General features: G+C 51.8%; 1 protein-coding gene across 1 annotated transcript in view; it reads right to left on the bottom strand.

Moving 5' to 3' along the window:
- Positions 1–147: 147 nt before the first annotated feature.
- LOC100897966 (uncharacterized) overlaps positions 148–17,866 on the bottom strand; it is a 38,766-nt gene continuing 21,047 nt past the window's right edge. Inside the window, 9 exon segments of the mRNA XM_029110636.1 lie at positions 148–1,628; positions 1,783–1,913; positions 4,256–4,489; positions 4,635–4,787; positions 5,249–5,443; positions 5,987–6,292; positions 6,678–6,860; positions 7,218–7,392; positions 7,804–7,975. Coding sequence (XP_028966469.1) covers positions 1,436–1,628; positions 1,783–1,913; positions 4,256–4,489; positions 4,635–4,787; positions 5,249–5,443; positions 5,987–6,292; positions 6,678–6,860; positions 7,218–7,392; positions 7,804–7,975 — 1,742 coding nt within the window. The 3' untranslated portion in view covers positions 148–1,435.

The raw sequence follows: 17,866 nt of genomic DNA, 5'->3' as shown, positions 1-17,866 counted from the left end.
GAAGAGCCTCCGATCGGAAGTCTCATCTCATTTGAGGGCCAGATGAGCGAGCTGGGAAGATAAGACTCTGAAATAGGTAGGTTCCACCCGCGAGTGACGTTTGGAGGTTGGACCGCAGAGCCAGAACAAGAAAAACTCTTTTATATCGTTGCTCTACAATCAGTCTCAATGTTTATTGTTCATGCACGGGTCACGGCCAACTAGAAAAGTGACAAGTCATGTTTAGCTTCTCTCACTTCCTCGATAAAATTCCCGTATTCTAGGAAGGAATTATTCTCGGCTTCACGCTGTCGAGCCGCGGGTGTCACTCTGTGTCACGCCCATTGTTTCTAGATAATGAGCCAGAATTCATATAATGAAGTATTGTCGGGAATCTCGTCCGTGTCCCGCGGAGGTGAGCGTTCCAGTCTATGGGCTTCCCGAACACCCCCTCTAACTCTAAAGCAAATCGATCCCGGCTTAGCATGAATGGTACAGCCTTTCGTATTTGGGCAATATCTACAATGAAACAGCGGAAAGAGTGCTTGGCTCTATGTAAAACTTCTTCAGGATTGCAAAGGGAGCCCCGAGCTCCGATACTTCAACCGAAAATTAAGCAGTACTTGACTTAGCGTCGGCTCCTCCCCAGACCGGATTAATTATACCCCATGGAACCGTGCAGTTATTCTGCCGTGTTCGAAAATCCTGAGCCCGCCCCACAAAACAGGGGATCCAAACAGCCCCAACCTAGGAGAAATCGAAGATTGAAAAATGTGGAAGATTCGGATATCTAGTCGCAGTACAACTGATGTTTCCGAGCAGAACTCTCACGGAAAGTTTGTGTACTCAGAGAACCATATCAACATAGAGAGGAGTCCGAAGGGGAGTTCTTTGAATAAATTGAGAGCGGCCATCGATTCTACCAGATCGAAGCGAGAATGTTTCGCGTTCAGATCCGCCGGCTAGCGGTACGGCGGCTCTCTCGCGCTGCTCATGCATCGTGCGATCTATGGATAGCTCGCGTGAAAATTAAGGAACGACAATGATACCGAGACCTCGATAATTACGAAACCCCAGCGGAACTCCTTCCTCGCCGAGCTCGGCTCTCACTTCCGCGATAGGAATCGATTCGTTCTAGAACATGATTCTCTAATATTCGATGCTTGTTGAGGTTGATTGGGTCGAGTGTGGCAAACAACAGGATGAAAGTGCAGCTAAAGAGCGAGTGGTCAGCCGACTCGTCTCTCCGTTGCTACGAGTGTAGTCTTCACAGATACAAGAGAGAGGTAGTCATTGTGATCGTAGTAGTGTCCAAGGTCACAATTATTAACGACGTCCGTCGCGCTGAGGAAGACTTTGGGATCTAGGGGTTGTCGTTGGCCTGTTGTCGAGTTGATGAAATTAAGCTTGCTCTGGTGAAGTATTCACTCGTCCAGTGGAAGTCTACCACGGCAGTCTACGCGATCACGGTGTGATTGGAACTGGTGGGGGGGAGGTTGAGTGGAGGAGTGTCTTGGCTTGAAGGGGAGGGCGTCCGCGACCACTTCTCGCGTCCGAACCCCTCGTCGTAGTTTCCCTTAACTTTGAAGAGTTGTTGGTAGTGAGCCTCGCAGTACAGTTTTCCGCCAGTTTGCGAATATCCATCGAGCCTGGAATGAAGACGAGTTCGGTGTCATGGGGGAGTACATTGCTTATTCGGAGAGTGGAGTGGATTGCAGTCGTTTTCCGTATCGTCGTCTGTTGAAAATAAAAAAGATTCCCTCGCAGTACAGCCGCGGGGAAAGGCACAAAGAATATGCTCACCTGAGGTTGATGTTACAATGAGTACACTTGAAGCACTTCGTGTGCATTACGAGTCCGCTAGCTTCACGTCTTTCCATAGGGAAAACTTTCCCTTGGCACATCGCACAGACCTCGCTCTCGGGTGTGCCGAACTGTATCAAAGGAAATGATTGCAGGGTGGGTTAGTGAGCACTCTCCAGTTAGATAAGCCACCGATGAATTAATCAAACAACCCATCCTCCTATTAGGCCGCCAAACAGCTCCAGCCCGTCTATCGATCCACTTCGCACAAAAACTCCTCCTTCACCTCTGCGAAGACACCCCAATCAGAATAAGACCAAGCAAAGCCCTCTACCGAGCCACTCGTCCAGGACTGCGAGAAAGTTCATCCTCGGACCATGGATTCTCTCACATCGGCTGATCCGATCAGGCTGAACTAGGTTGAGGATTTTTCCCTCCAAACAGGATAAGAGGGCAAGCGCTCTCTACAAGCCAGAGCAGAGGAGGAGAAGGAAATGAAAGGAAGGGTTAGCTTTTCGCAGAATATCCTCCGTCTGCGCCGGGATATTCCGGAAATGGACATACTAGTGGTTAGGTCCCATACCACTACGCGTCGAACAATGTCAAACGACCCCAGTCTCGAGCGTTTCAGTTCAGGCGCAATCTGGCACTCAGATGACGCGGGTTTTCAGACGCGGACACTCAAAGTCATTTTATTCGGAAAGAATCCTTGACACTCTTATTAATCGCCGGACCGACGCTCCCCGTCTGAGACGCCGATGTCCTTGTCATAACGGCATCGGAATCCATCGACTGAAGAGGATAATAAACGCCAACTCGCGTGTCGGCCGATATTTTCGCTTGAAGCAGGAGAAGAACTTGAGGAGCTCTCCTGAAAATCTACTCTCTGTATTTACACCTTGTGTAATAAGCACAATCCCCAAATAACAGCAAAATGGAGTCCTTGCGAGGACCCGAACGGAAAACGCCCCGATTTCTTCGATATCCAAAAATCGATCGAGACTTCGCACGAACGGGCTTGATTCAAGATGGAGTCTAGCCCGAGTTCGCGGTAAATTTCCCTCATTGTAAGGTAGAATCGTTTCATGGTTTGTTATACGTTCCGGAAAAAAAATCTGGTCGCTTCTTCCATCCCCAGTATTCGATATGGAAAATTCTTCGTCGGCGCAGCATTTAGGGAACCCGCTTGGGTCCGAAATACAATCGTTGCCAGTCGAATTCATTCTACTCTATCATACTATAGATGGGAATTTCCCGGAAGCTCAAAAAATAGGAGCGACGGCGCATCCGCCTGGAGAGTAGTCCCGGCCGACAGATCGCGACGTTTGGCACACGGGTATTTGAAGATCACTGAAAACAAATCACTGTTAAACCTTTTTGGTCGCTAGGCAAGCTCCGAACCCGACCCGATTCTTCGAGCGTGGGTTTGGGGCTCGAATCACAGACGCCGGTGGAATCAGTCGTCGAGAAAGTCACATTCATAGCGATCGTGACTGACCGACTCGGACGGGATCAATGGATCAAGGGGCTCACCTAATGCCCTCGACTAGGTTATTCGCGACCGGAACGAATGAAAACCGGACCCATTCGATTTCCGGTCGCTGCGCCGCAATCGTCCGGATGCCGCAGGCTTTCGTTAGTGGAGCTCCGATATCTTTACTCGAGAATTCCCACGAGGAAATCCCACGCAACACTCGCTTCATCACGTGAGCAGTAGCCGATTAGTTTGGGGGTCAATCATCAACATTCTCATTAGATCCACGAATCCTTAACCAGAGGACCGCAGAACGCGCCCAAGGATCAGTACCGTCTACCCACTCCTTCCGTCCCGAGGCCAACCTGACGCCATTCCGAAAAGAATTCCTCATTTGGGTCAATCCGCTCATGCTCCCACCTTCCTATGCCAAACTTTTTCGGGCTGATCCACACAGCCAAGGTTTAACGTCCCGGGTACTGTTATTCACATTGCTTCCGAGGACGGATCCATACAGCAAATGTACCCAGGAGGATCAAGGCCGAGTACCTGCGTTTCCGTAAGGAATATTTTTCCGGCAGCAGGGATCGAACCCACACCGCCTCCCGCGCGAGCGGCGTCGTTGCGGCATTTCACGAAGTGAAACGCACGTTTGCACGAGAAGTGACAAACGCGCTAACCACTCGACCACCCGTCGGTAAATTTCCTATGCCAGGGTCCCACCTTCCTATGCCAGGGTCTATTCAAACGAAGTCAGTCCCTCCGCATGTGAAAAGCCCCCTTGAAAAGCGGGATATTTCATCCATCAGCTGTAGTATGAAGTGCTCGCGGGACGTCACCGTGCCGACCATCATAACTCGAGTCCCAAAACTTAAAAGTGCTCAGGCGTCTCGCCTGTCATGCAGTTACCTCCGGTCAGAGTGAGTTTCGTTAGAGGAAGTTTTCTCGGAATTCAAGAGAACACGAGTCCGACGACCTAGGGACGGGGTTGAGACTTACTACAAATCGGTTGACCTTCGGCTTGTTGCGCTCGGCAGTCTGGCCATTTGTTTGCAAGCTCTGATTGCTGTTAGGTTCAAACATTGCTCTCATGTTTCGGGTGATGTTGTCCACGGGCAGGCAATCATCGTCGAGGTTCGCCGAGTTTTTCCGCTGCTCCACGTCGGACCAGTTCTCGAAGCGAGCCTTCATCGACTTGGTTTTGTCTGCCTCGACCTGGATATCGTCGTCCACCTGCCGCAACACAGAGACAACGCTTGTCAAGAATGCGTCTATTGACCATCAAAAGAGAAGGACACATCCGAACTTTTCCAGGGCCTATTCGTCCGCTTAAGTTGATGCTGCATTTTTCATCAAGTTGGAGCGAGCTTGGACTCACCTTGTAACTGCACTTGATCACGCTGGGATCTACGACGGGGGTGTTCTCAACGACGTTGTCCTCGAAAGTCTCCCTGGGAGGTGTAATCCTCTTCAGCGCTTTAGGCCGAGAAGTTTCCACCGACGAGAGACTCTTTTCGGCCGGCGATTCGATCTGGAAATCCGGGAGAAGGTCATTCAATATTTGCCGACTTCGTCGCCGCCGAGGAATTCAATTTGCGGCACGAAGGCGATGATCGATAACTCGGAATTACAATATGAGCTCGGCCTGTCCAGCTCTAGAGGGGGAGGGGCGATTCCCCGCAAAGAATAATGAACGTTTGCATGCAACTGAGCCGTGCCATCGGCCAGATTCCGGCAGATAAGCTCCATGGGTTGCTTGCTCCGGGCATCCAGCATGTCAAACACATTCTCCATTGGAATGATAAACGAAGCTAGCGCTACCCCGCTGTTTGCCTCGCGGGGTCAAATTATGCGGTTGGGTGTTTCTTCTAGTTCCGGCAGCAGGGAGAATATAATTGCCCAGCTCCGGACCGGTCGACCTAAACTCGCCCTATGGCGGGACTCGGCGGGTCTACTGGATGCTTGAACTTGCTTGATTAATTGATTACTCACAAGCTCTTGGAACTTCTGACGCATCTTCGTAGCTGTGTCAACTTTAGGTATGTCGTCGATGACCGTCGAGCTCACGACCACATTGGGGTCTCGCTCGCAGGCTGGAGCGGGAGAGTTCTCCTTCTCCAGTTCACGAGGAGGCGTCATCCTGAAATCCTTTTTGCTTGTCGGTTCTTCTTTATAATTCTGGAAGAACTGCAACGGAATTCGAATTCTCATTAGCCAGTGCTGTGTTTTGGGAAGAATCGACTCGTGTAACACGCGAGTAATCAAGTAACTCCGCCGTCACCGAAACGGCGATCCCAGTGATCGCTCGGACTGCGGATCGAGAGATACGAAGCGCTCTTCGTGTAAACTCTGAGCTAGCATTCAAAGGAATTTGCTGCCGCTGCACAATGGATTTCCCAGGGATGAAAGCCCCGACCTAATCATTCTCCAATAATGTCAGGCGAGCTGCAATAATTTCATCGGGGCTCTGCTGTGCTCTCGATAGAGAGATGGCTCACCCGGCGGAGTTCCCAAGCAGGGAGTAGTTTTCTAGTCCCAACTAGGGATCTGATGGTCTGAACCGAGAGAATACCGTCATATGCACCAAACATATACTCTTGATCGCCTCTCGGGACTTCTGTATCGTTTACGCGCACCGCATTCTCAGGACGTCCCGTTAGGAAGGCGTGTCGACGCTCCCGCCAGCTCTCGAGAGAAATTATTATATATCAGAATGGAATATCGCATTACCTTGAAGCGTTCAGTGAGGGCCGTGGTTTCGACCTCGATGTGGTCTTTTTGTCCGGGTTCGCTCGCCTTCACAATTTCGATGTTCTTGTTGGAGTCGCCAGGGGACCGATTCCAACGGCTCTCCGAGGCGGTCCTGGCGAGCGGAGTCGGCGTTTGGGTCTGAGGACGCGATGTGATTTCTTTGTCGAGCTGTCTAAACATGTTCTTGGCTTGGTGAGCGATGCCGGTCTCTTGACAAACCGACAGGTCCTCCTCTTTCTCAGATTTGACGCTTTCCAAACGTTCCGCCTCCTGCTCCTTGATGACCTGGAAGCAATCGCTCATTAGGCCCCTGCAGCATCAATGGAAAAGGACACTTCCACTGAAGGTGTGACTGGACCTACAACAGCTTCTCGAGAACAACACTGGACTTCGATGAAAGCCTCCTGCGGGGCTCAGGACGGGAGGAGGGATCGAGCTAGCTAGCTAGCTATCTAGTACGATTACGGCTGAAGGGTTCGCGCACAGCAGCCGAGTATGGTTAAACCGATCGGCGGCATTCAACCGTCCAAAAATCGGGGCGAAGCTCTAGCTGTCTACTACGCTTATGAGAAACAGTGGAATTTTGTGCACACGGTATGCGTCATGTACACGGGATTAAGCGGGAGTCAAGCGGGAGGCTGGGTTAGCACAGCAGACCAGAGGCGCGTACCTCTCCCGTCTCGAATTTCTTCTTGAGATTCGTAGCGAATGCGTGAGTGACATTTATGTCGTCTGGTGCGGACGGTTTCTTCGAGTCCGCCTGATTGGCGTCCTGTACCGCTTTCTCGTAGACGACCTTCATCGACTCTGAGCGGCCGACACAGATTTTCTTGCGCAAAGATGCCAACTCATCCTGAAACATTCGGGCGTCGAGATCTCGTTCGTCTTGGAACTGCTGCCTACCTCGGCTACTCTGTCCACCGGAATGGGGAATCTGGACTCTCTGGGATCGATTCTTCCCAATGCTCCCTGCTCTCCGATGCAGAAGAGGGTGGGGAGAGGGGAGACGCCGGTCGATCGAAAATATCGATTTTGGACTGATCAAGTAGCTACTGAGCCGTAATGTCTCCCCGGGAACTCAACGGACCGTCGATTGCAAAAGTGCCGGAAGGTGATCAGGGAATTTCAGACCTCCTTCGGAGGTGTTCCGATCGTTCATCGGTTCAGATCAACAGCGAGGATGACGGTTGATTCGATGCTAGTTCGTTACCTTGGCCGCTTCTCTGTGCTCTTTGCTGACTTTTCCAGACTCCCACTTGTTCTTGAGTTCGTTCATCTCTCTGCAGACCTCGATTTTCTTCGACAAATCGATTTTGTCCATTTCGTCCTCGCCTTCCTCGTCAGAAGAGTCAGCCTTAGCCTCGCCTGACGCGACAGATTGGTACCTGAAATTGATCAAAACGATTCTCTTCACGATACGGATCAAATGGAGCAAAATCGGTTGCCTGTTCGGGACGAGGCGTGATGATGAGCGATCGAGAAGGAGCGAGAAGCACCGGAAGAGACCAAGATGAGCGAGAGAGGAACGAGGAGGATGCTCAAAGGAGTCTAACTAGAAGGCCGAGAGTCAAGACGTTGATTGGGCATTGAGATTGGAGGCAACGCCAGAGAGGCTCCCGCTTGCAGACCGGGATCAGATGGGAAACACGCATTGGCCTCAGCTCGTCGAATTTCGACGGTGACTTGATTGGTTGCTGACTGCCCTTTCTCTCATCACGAGTTTCGGATCGAATATCAATCGGGTCGAGTGTAAATCTCGCTGATCCTGAGAAGAGGTGATTCTGCGGTAGACGTACTTTTCGAGTCTCTTCAAGACGCTAGCAGACCGGGAAAGTGCGCTTCTGTCGGCGACCGAGGTTGATTTCTTCACTTCGTCCTCCGCTTTCGACTGGTTTTCGAAACGCGACTTGAGCGAGCCGAGATTCAGATTCAGACCCTCCAGATCTTCCATGTTGCTACGAGTGTCGCCTGCGGATAGAAAAAACAACCCGTTAACAATATTCCCGCATGGACCGTGCGGGGCTCCTACCGGAACGAGATGGATGGGTACCGATTGGCAACGCATCTCCTTCGCAAAAATTCAGAGAACCTTTTTTACGGATCACCGAAAACAGACACGCATAACCGACACGGGAGCAGAAAAAAAAATAACGAATGTCGAGTCTTTCCCCCTAGCTGTGGGTTTGGCCTATTCAATTCAGGAAGACTCCATTCCAGTTATCATCATCGTCGGCAGCGGCGGCGGCATGTGTGCGCGGCGTTAAGTGAGCGACCGGCTGACTACCTGCCGGTGAGTGAGTGAGTGTGTCTGTGTGTTCGTGTCTTTGCCGTAGGAGGAAGACGCATTCTCAGCGTCATTTATCTAAAAACAAAGACGGATTCATTCGGCCGAGAAAGAGGCGGATTTGCTGCCAACCGACCATCCAGCTAGCCAGAGGTCCGAACTAACCATCCGGCCAGCAGTCACTGCCAATGGACAATGCACAAGTGAAAAGCGGCCAAAAAACAAATCCAGACAAGTCGTACCGTCGAGCCCCCTCACCTCCCCCGCTTTTTCAGACGCTTCGCTCGGAGCTGCCAGCTCCCTCCGACACAGGCTCACACGAGCCAAGAGGATCGCTTCGAGACTGTCCAGAATCAGAATTCGCTTTTTAGCTCTCTTCTCTCTTGGGGAAAAAAGTGCAAGTTCTGACGATCCGGTATTCGGCGTTTTTCTCTGCTTTGGCCCACTGCACTCGCTTCGAACGCCAGGCACTCTGATCTTCCGCTGAAATTGCCGCAAACAGAAAAGCCTGCAGCTCTTCATTCTCCAAAAGCTCGACGCCGTAACGAGCCCAATCGCAGATCCGACAGAGGAAAAATTGGGAAAAATTCCAACCTTGGCACGTTTCAAATGATTCCGCCCTCTTGAATGGGAGGCGCTAACCTCGACAGCGTGGGGGTCTAGATAAAAAAGTCGGAGCGAGTTTTTCCGGTGATTCTTACGGCGAGTTTACTACTGGTCGACGTGGATTGGCGTACGCGGAAGATTGACGGAGCGAGCCGGTGAGCATGTGGTTTCAGCGGTCTGATTTCGTACAGGGGTCTCATCGCGGATGGTTTTTATGACCTTTATCTAATACAAACACACGGGCAGACCGCAATCGATTCTTTCGAGACGATATCTGGCCGTGATCACCGTACCCGGGGAGACCGAAGGCAATTATTGTTCCGCATATTTAGACGCAGAAGTTTCGCAACCGAATCCAGATTCTTTAGAGCGAGGAACTCGAATCCGACCGATTACCTACTCTGACGCAGCCGTGCGGCTTTCTCACCGGAGTAGCTGAGGTGCCTCATTTTACGACAGGAATTGATCATGAATTCCCAATCAGATGCACTTGCGCCTCGGCTTGACTCGGCGCACAGGCCGTGATGAGGAAGACTCCTCTCCAGACACGAAAGCATTTGGCCTTTTCTGTCGATTATTGACCGCGAAGATAGACTCCAGAGTATGCAAATACGGTGTTGACAGCAAGGCTGATAAACAGAGAATCGTATTCGTCGTGTCTGGTGCACGTAGCGGAAACGACACAGACATCCGAGGCACTTACATTCGGCGTCATTTCGACATTCCCAGAAAGCGACAAGAATAAAACGACGACATGTATACGCTCTTCTAGATTGCGATCGCATCCAGGCTCCGAAATATCCGGGCAGGAGAGGGGCTACCCTACTACCCTGTCGCTCTCCACCCGGCCGCGGGTTCACTAACGGGATTTTCAGGCTAACTGCAGCAGCGCAAATCGGATTTGAGACGTGGAACTTATTCCGCAGCTTTTATGTCTTGAATCCCTGATATTATCCTTTCGGAGATCCGTCCTCCGCGCAGGAAAAAGCGGAGTCTCTCGAATTGAGCGGATGCTGGCATCTGATTTCGCTCCGTGAATTCTGCCAGGTCCGCACCCAGGGAAACCTCAGGAAGCGTTCAATTTCAGCCGATTGCATGTCTGCGTCTGCGGATCCTTCGAGAGCCGTCTCGGTCAGGAGCCGTCTAGGTTCCTCTCGGATGTTGCGATGACGAGAACGCCACCATGTCAAGGACATCGCCCGCATCGACCGGACCTTGACTCAGTCAGACAAGTCACCCCGCAGCTCTAGGATGACTCATCTCCCCATCCGAACAGATCAGCTAATCATTCCCTCAGTAATTCTATCCGATCTTGAACGATCACGTCCGCTGATGATACTCTCCCCCAGAATGCTACGAAGTATCATGGTTATGGGAGTTGGAGGAAATACGGGGTTGGGGAAGCTTTCGGCAGCGCAGCCCGGAAGGAGAAGTTTTCAGCGCAACGGAGAAGTTCGCGGGATCAGAGATTTATTTTTGCGCAATGCGAACTCATTCAGAAGCCTCTGACAAACTTAAATCCATCGCGAATGCTCCGAAATCCAAATCTTCGGGAGATTGGGACGTCAGTCCGAGCAGAAACTCGGTCGACCCTCCGCAGACCACCATTCCTAATTCTCGCCAGCCGTTCAGCGAGGATTCGATTTCGATTGTTCTCGGTAGGTTTTCGAGGAATTCACCAAATTATAGAGATTAGCCGGATTAAGGACAATCGTTGCTGCTCTCTTCCAGTTAGTGACACCGCTCGAAACTTCTACGTGTGGGTGTCAGTATCTCCGGCTTAGCTGGGTATCCAGAGGGAGGGGAGAGAGGGAACGAAAACAGCGTCAATGGGCTCAAAATGAAGCGCTTTGAGAATGTCGGAAGCGGAGCGAACAACTCGAAACAAGTAATTCTCTTGACTGTTTCCGGCGTTCGCGAGCGAGGTCGAATCTTGTGGGCATTCGTGCCTCGATGCTTCTTTTGTCGACACTCAGTGGGCGTTGCGGAGTCTTGTTATCACTCGACGCTTCTGTTTGCTCCCAAATAGACTGTTCTCCCCAAATGTCCGAAACGTTGACGTGACTCCGGACAGGGCCAACGGCAGCGCCTTTGGAATCTGTTCTGTTGACATCGGAACACATGGTTTGAAAGTTGAAATCGTGGGAATTCGGGAAGCTTCCGAGTCATCGTCGAATCACGCTCGATAAGGCAACCAAAGTCCTGTACCCGGAGGTAGCAAATACCGTCACGCAAGGAACCCCGATAGCCGCCCATCTATCTATTTTCTTCCCCCGCGAACTTTCGTATCAATCGTTTCGGCACAGTGGAGAACCTCGGGCTCCGTTTCAAGTCGGCGGTAGACGGAACAGTAGAACTGATCTAGAAGTTTGTTTCTCATCTTTCTGCTCCACCGCTCCAATAATTCTCACCGATTCCGGCTGTGAATTGACCATTAGTTTCTCGGCTGTTCCTTCGAACAACGAGAGCGAAACTTGCAGAGTTCGTGCGGTTCGCGCGAGACAACGAAGAAGAAGCGGCTGAAGGAAATTAGAAGTTTACGGTCGGGCCACCTAAGCCGCCTCTGTGGCGGTAGTGGCGGTGGCGTCGGTTGGTAACGTAACGGTAGAGGCAGCAGCATGAGTGAAGATACCATCAGCATCGGCTACTGCATCCAGAGCCGACATTCCCAGACGCTCGCGAGCAAATCAGGAAGATTCGCTTGTTATTGGTGTTAGCGAGAAGCAGCCGCAGAAATTTCGCCTCCATCTTCTCGATTGCGAGCAGCAGCACCAGCAGAAGTTCCTGCTTTGAACTTCTCGCCTGTTTCATTCCCGAACTCTCAGCATCACTACTGCCGCAGTAACTTCAGCCAGTGGCCGAGGAAAAAATCACCGGAGCTAGAATTCCTCCAGCGATTTCATGGGTCGCAGTTGTTTCGAAGAACGCCCGCGTGGCTTCAGCAGCCGACGAATTCCCGTTCTTGGGCAGGGAGCTTCTTCCTGACGCGTTGCAGCGGCGTTCGTCGTAAACGATTCGCTCTCACGCCCTCATATATACCCATATTTATTTTCACGTAAAAACAACACTCGATCGTTCCGCGGCAAAACGAACTTTTGGGAAAGATTTGTAAATTACACTCGACACCCTGTCCGCTGGCCGGTGGACGGTCTGGCAGACCGGCCGGGCGGGCGGGCGGCCGCTTCGCAATTCGTTCGGACAATCTGTCCATTCGTGTGTTGCTCGCTTTCGAGACGGCGCGGCGGGGTGAACGCGTGTCGTGACGTTCCTCCGAGGTACCTCAAACGTATACAGCCAGGGAACTCGGCAGCCAGTCAGGCTCATAGAGCTTTCGTGAAGAATTCAGTCTCTTGAAATGTTTCGATGCCCTGTGCCGGGTATCGAAATCGAATGATCGAGATCCTTCTCGTGGAGAAATGTCAACTGCCTTGGAATTCCAAATCACACATGCGTTCTGAGACAGCCTCTTGGGCATTCCAGCCCTGACGGAATTCCTCGGTTCCCCTCGCTTAATTTCACCGTTGTAGCTCACCCGTGACCTTCCGTCCGAGCACCGAGTCATAACCTGAATCCCACTTGCACAGCGACAGCTCCCAGCTCTTGAATTTTTCCTGACTGAGCGTTTATTGAATTCCGAGTTGTAAGTAGTGGCGCCACCGAAGCAGATTCTGTCGTTGGAATCCGTGACTCATAGTCAGAAAGCTTCGAGCACGTCCAGTCTCCCATTCCAGAGCTCAACATTCTCTCGAAACTGTCGAGCAGCTCTGACACGCTAGACGCTGCGCAGGAGTGAAGGTCGAGCGAAGAGATCCTTTGGTGGTGAAATACTCTCATTCGCGAGCGCAACGAGCTTGCCGACCCGCGGTGGCTCGCATCTGTTTGTCAGCGATGACAATCGGAATTTCAAATGGCTATTTTCAAGTACCGCTGTCCGACACCAACAGCAGCTATGTGGAAGCGATGATTCGCTCGTTCGAATCCATTTTCTTTTCCTATTCTTCAGCTCATCTGTCTGCCCATCCATGATAGGCGTAGTCTGGCGCAATGCGAATGAGGGCAAGCGTACTTCACCGAGAGGATCGACTCATAGCGACTTGCGGAGGCAATTCCGATCATCCCCGGAGCCCGAGAAGCGTTGGGCGATTCCGCTGCCGGTCGTCGAAGGAGACATGAGCCTCCGAATTTCACGTTGGAACCCGGACACAAGAGTCTCTCCTAAACTTCCAAAGGGCGGAAGGGAGGAGAAAAATGAGCTGCGAACGCCGAGACGTACCTCGGAGTCTCATTTTTCGACTTTCGAGCCGGCTCAGAACAGGTATAGGTCGCTCTATTCTATCGAAAGAGATCGTCGAGTGCACTCATAGACACAAAGTTTGAGAAATATCTCTTCCGGCCGATTCTACGCTGCATAGGAATAGGGTGACGCTTTTTCCCCCGAACCTCCCGGTGCTCCGGAAGATCGCGTGTTCGGAGTCCTCGTCCTATCCTACATCGCAAGCATGGGAACTGCATTTCTCCTCGGGGGCGATCACAGAAATAATAGAAATCGATAGTATCGCTCGAGAAATACAATGGCCGGATCCGCTCGGAACAGCCGGCTACGGAGATCGCGTTTCCGCGGCGGACGGTTTCCTATGACCGGGCATGATTAAACAGCGGCGACCTTTTCCCGTTTTTAGAATTTCCCTTCCTCTCTGCGCAGCCACATAGCTACGACCCAGGATAAACGGTCGCCAGGCCGGTCGGCCGCGGCAAAAACTCTCATAGCTCGAAGCGCGGGAAGACTAGACCGCAGCGGAATTTTCACTTTTGATAAGGGAGCGACTCCCGCGATTTGGTGCGGCGAGAATCTCGCGAGTAATCACCAAACATTTAAACGCGCAGCGGAGATTGAAGCTATGCCAAGCAATAAAAGCAGAGGATCCGAATGTCCACGGAACAAATTATCCCAGTCGTTTGCGGCGACGCGACGTTCGAGTGAACTTCCAGCAGGACGGCGCACCGGTGGAAGAGCGAAACGATTTCCTCGGATGTTTTAGAGTCCTCGGGACGAGGTAACTGTCGGCACTCATATCTCGCTCAACCACTATTGGGCTATTCGCCCAGAGGAATTTCCACGACCGTCTCAGCTTGCGCTCTCGCAGGAGATCTCGGACGGGGAATCTCTGCCCTGTTAGTTTCCGGGAGCGGTTCTCTTCGAGAGTATTCCTCCTTCTCCAGGAGCTGCTTTATTCGGTCCCGAGTAATTCAGAAGATCCCAAATCCCCTAAGAAAACAGATTTGTGAATAGCCAATCCAACCGCGTGGATAGCTGGGAGAATTTCCTCGCCATGGAGCTGAGTGGTTCCTCTACACCCGGACTACGGCAGTCGAGCGATAGTGGCTTACTGCGGCGACGGGAGTCCCATTCTCATGGGAAATGGACGTCTTCCCTTCTGCTCATAGAGCGACTGGACCGTCAAAATGCAACGATAGCACCAGAAGAAAAGGGAAAAGAGGACGTCGCAGCATGTTTGATACTGTCGGCTGGAACGAGGCCCGCCGCTCCGAAGCAGCCGCCGAAACCCGGCGTTGTTGTTGTGGGAATCCCTCATTTGGGTTCATTAGGGTGGATCCGAAGCCACAAACGGTCAAAAAAAACGAGCAATGGTCCCGACCGCGTGAGACCCCTACACCTACGAGCGAGACGCTACTGCGGAATTAATGAAATACTTTTTAAAACCGATACGTTGGCTCCGAGTCGAAATCAAAGAGTTTCCTCAAACTCGCAGACGGCGTGGCATTCGGAATTCTTTGTGCCCGATAGCAATTAGCGCTAACGGATGCCCAGTCTTTACGGAAGGAGAGGGTCCGTCCTTTTAATACGTATGAGTGGGCAGATCCAGTCACCGATCCTAAATTCATTAAAATCTTCCGAGTCAAATTCATTTGAGCAATTACCGACACGTCGACGAAGCATTCGGCGAAAGCCCAGATGGGATCTCTCACTGCGATTCGGTGAAATCCCGCTGCTCTCACCGGCCACGTCGTCTTAGTTCCAGCGCTTTTGGAAGGAATAATGATCGTATTTTTGAAATGGCGCATCTCGCGAAAAACGTCTTCCGCCTCGTTCGTGTTCTTACCGTTGTTGTCTTATATTAGTTTTATTCTTATACATTAGACTTGACTGGCGTCTTATCAAGTTTCACCCACGGCGACCGAAACTCCGACGAACAACGGAAGAAATCAAGCCCTACCAATGTCTATTCCAGACGCCTCGGTCAACGAGTCACACGAGGTAGACGAGAAATGGTTCCAGATATCGCAATTCTCCAAGCTTCGCAAGCATCTCATGATAATTATTCGTTTGGGAAACTCAGTTGTTGGACCAAAAGATTGTCTTGGAGCTTCGAGTATAATCCGATGAGAAATTGATGCCATCGGAATGGTTTGAGGATTCGGTCAGGTATTCCCCGCCAACTTGACGATGCATTCGACCAGAACGAGGTAATCCGATAAAACCTAAGCGCTGACATCACCGTTCGGTATGTCGACCAAAGTGTGCTTGGGATTTTTGGCTTCGAGCGTCGTGAGCGGACCCCGAGCGAGCGAACATTCGAACCACCAAGATGGACAAAACTCGGCGGCGATGCCTCGCCACGGAACTTGAGTGTTTGTACAAACTGGGCACCACAAATGCCATATCAATGACGTTTTCTGTTTATCGATTACGAAACAGGCGGAGAGAAAAGACCGGAGGCCCACCGACCTCTGCTGGAACCCAAAGCTGAACTTTTTTTTCTGTGAACGCGGCTCGGTCCTTGGTAGACTGCCAGACCGCCTGATTCGAGCAGCGTGACGCGCTGAGATAGCTTTCCCACAGGTTGACATTTCGGTCTTGTTTCTTGAATCTGAGAATAAAAGAGAGTGGGGCTAATGGACCCTCGTTCGGCCATGGAGCGACGATTAATCTTCGTGAATCTCGCGCATGTGATTTTCTTCAGCCTCTTCGGGTACTTCCAGAGTGATATTCACCTCGCGCGCATCGCGTTGGAGTGATCTCGGATTTATGTCTCTCGGAAATGATTCACGACCCTCAATCAATTAGGAGACACTCGCTCGCGGGGAGCAATTTCGCTCGAGCCTGACGTCGCTACTTCTGAGGTATCACAGCCGTGGAGGCTTTCAGGCACTTCACTGAGGCGGACCCTCAAACTGACGGTGACAGCGTGATACGGAGGACTTTCCAAAACGAGAACTGCAGTGCAACTTGCCTTTCTGAGACTAGCGCTCGGTCGGAGATGGACCGCTGAATCCCTCGAGGGCGAAGGACCCGGGGATGGGGAAGGAAGTACTCCAACAGTCGTAATTTGGGGAAAAACGCGTGAGCCTCGGGTTTGGTGTCCGCACCGCTCCCGGCGTGTGACCCACTAACGTCCTCAAAGATCTGGACTCGAAACCGTCGATTTTATCTCCGGAAAGCCCCGTCCGCTCACTCGAATGGTTTTCAAGAACGATGTTCAAGAGTAAAACGATTAAATCACCGGGATCATCTAAATCCACCGAAACGTGCGTGACTAGGCTCCGACAGAGGGGACCCCGAGATCAATCAGCGTATGCTCAGTTGCGTTATAAGGGGGCCGGTCAGTCAGGGTATCATTGCTCCGGGAGCATCACAATCCTCGATGGGAGTCCCAGAAAGCCGAATTTTCCTCGAGATTCGGTCGTAATGAATAATGAATGAAGCCTAATATATTGACATCCATCGGTACCCAGATCGTGGAACAACAGATTTGGGGAATTTTCGAACAAAAATATAAGGGGGGGGGGCATCATATCGAGGTCCCGGCACGGGATTTCAGGAACCCGCCCCGGGCATCTTCGAGGCACGTTACGCTACTGCGTATGCTTCCACCATCTCCTGAACATCGTTTAAGAACGAAGGGACGCTTATAGAAACTTTCCACGATTAGGGATATGTGAGAAATTTTTGGATCGATGGACGGTTGCTCGTTCAACACGTCAAGGAGCGCGCCCGGCCTCTATGAAATTTACATCACCAACTTACTTCCATCTTGAGGATCCGAGTCTTTGTCACTTTTCGTAGGGCTCTCCAAATCAGTGGTAGCACACGCCTTCGACTGCTGATCGTTTACTTCGCCGAGGACCGCCATTTCGCCGTTGCTTGGGCCGTTCGAGCTCGGCTGCTGTCGTTGCCCGACCGGAGGAACACCACTGGCCGAAACGGCAGCCGCGGCAGCTGCCGCGGCAGCAACAAGAGGCGTCCGAATCCGAAGAGTTTCGGAGCGTTTCGTCTGCTGTTGCTCTTGAGGCGGCTGCTCGGTGGCTGCCGTCGGATGAGCTTTTGTTTTGAGTTCTACAACGACAGGCGGTGGTGGCGGCGGCGGATAGTTGGCGTTCTCTGTCAGAGGAGCCTCTGGAAGAGAGTTCGACACTCTGGGATTCTCTCCCCGGGCCGCAACAGGCAGATTCTTGCTCTTGATCTCTTCGATGAACGCTAACTGGTTCGGAACACCGGTGAAGCTCGCGAGGAGGGCCGCGTTCATCTCCGGCTCCGGCGGGGGAGTCGGCGGAGGTTTAATAATTTCGGACAGCAGTTTTGGAACGGCTATCTCGTCGTGCTCCATCATCGAGGCTTCTGTGGGGTTTTGCGGGCAGTCATCAGTCAGCTGATCGTTCTGGGTGGGCATGAAACTTTCCTCGGTATCCATATGCGGTAGAGAGTCACAAAAAAATTCACTCATGTCGCTCAGAGCACACCGGCAGCGGAAGTCTATCCGGCTGCACTTTAGATCAGCTGGTCGCTTGACTGATCGACTTGTGGGCCGATTATCTGTCTATCCGTTGGCCTAAAGTAAGTCTATCCGTCCGTCCGGCTGTTCAACTGACTGACTGACTGACTGACTGCTCGAGTGACCGATGAACCGAGCAAGCGGCCGACCGTCTATTCGAAGCTATCTTCCTCACTG

The sequence above is a fragment of the Galendromus occidentalis genome, unplaced genomic scaffold, assembly GCF_000255335.2.
Source record: "Galendromus occidentalis unplaced genomic scaffold, Mocc_1.1 scf7180000076944, whole genome shotgun sequence".
NCBI lineage: Eukaryota > Metazoa > Arthropoda > Arachnida > Mesostigmata > Phytoseiidae > Galendromus > Galendromus occidentalis.
This window is presented reverse-complemented; position numbering and strand designations above follow the sequence as displayed.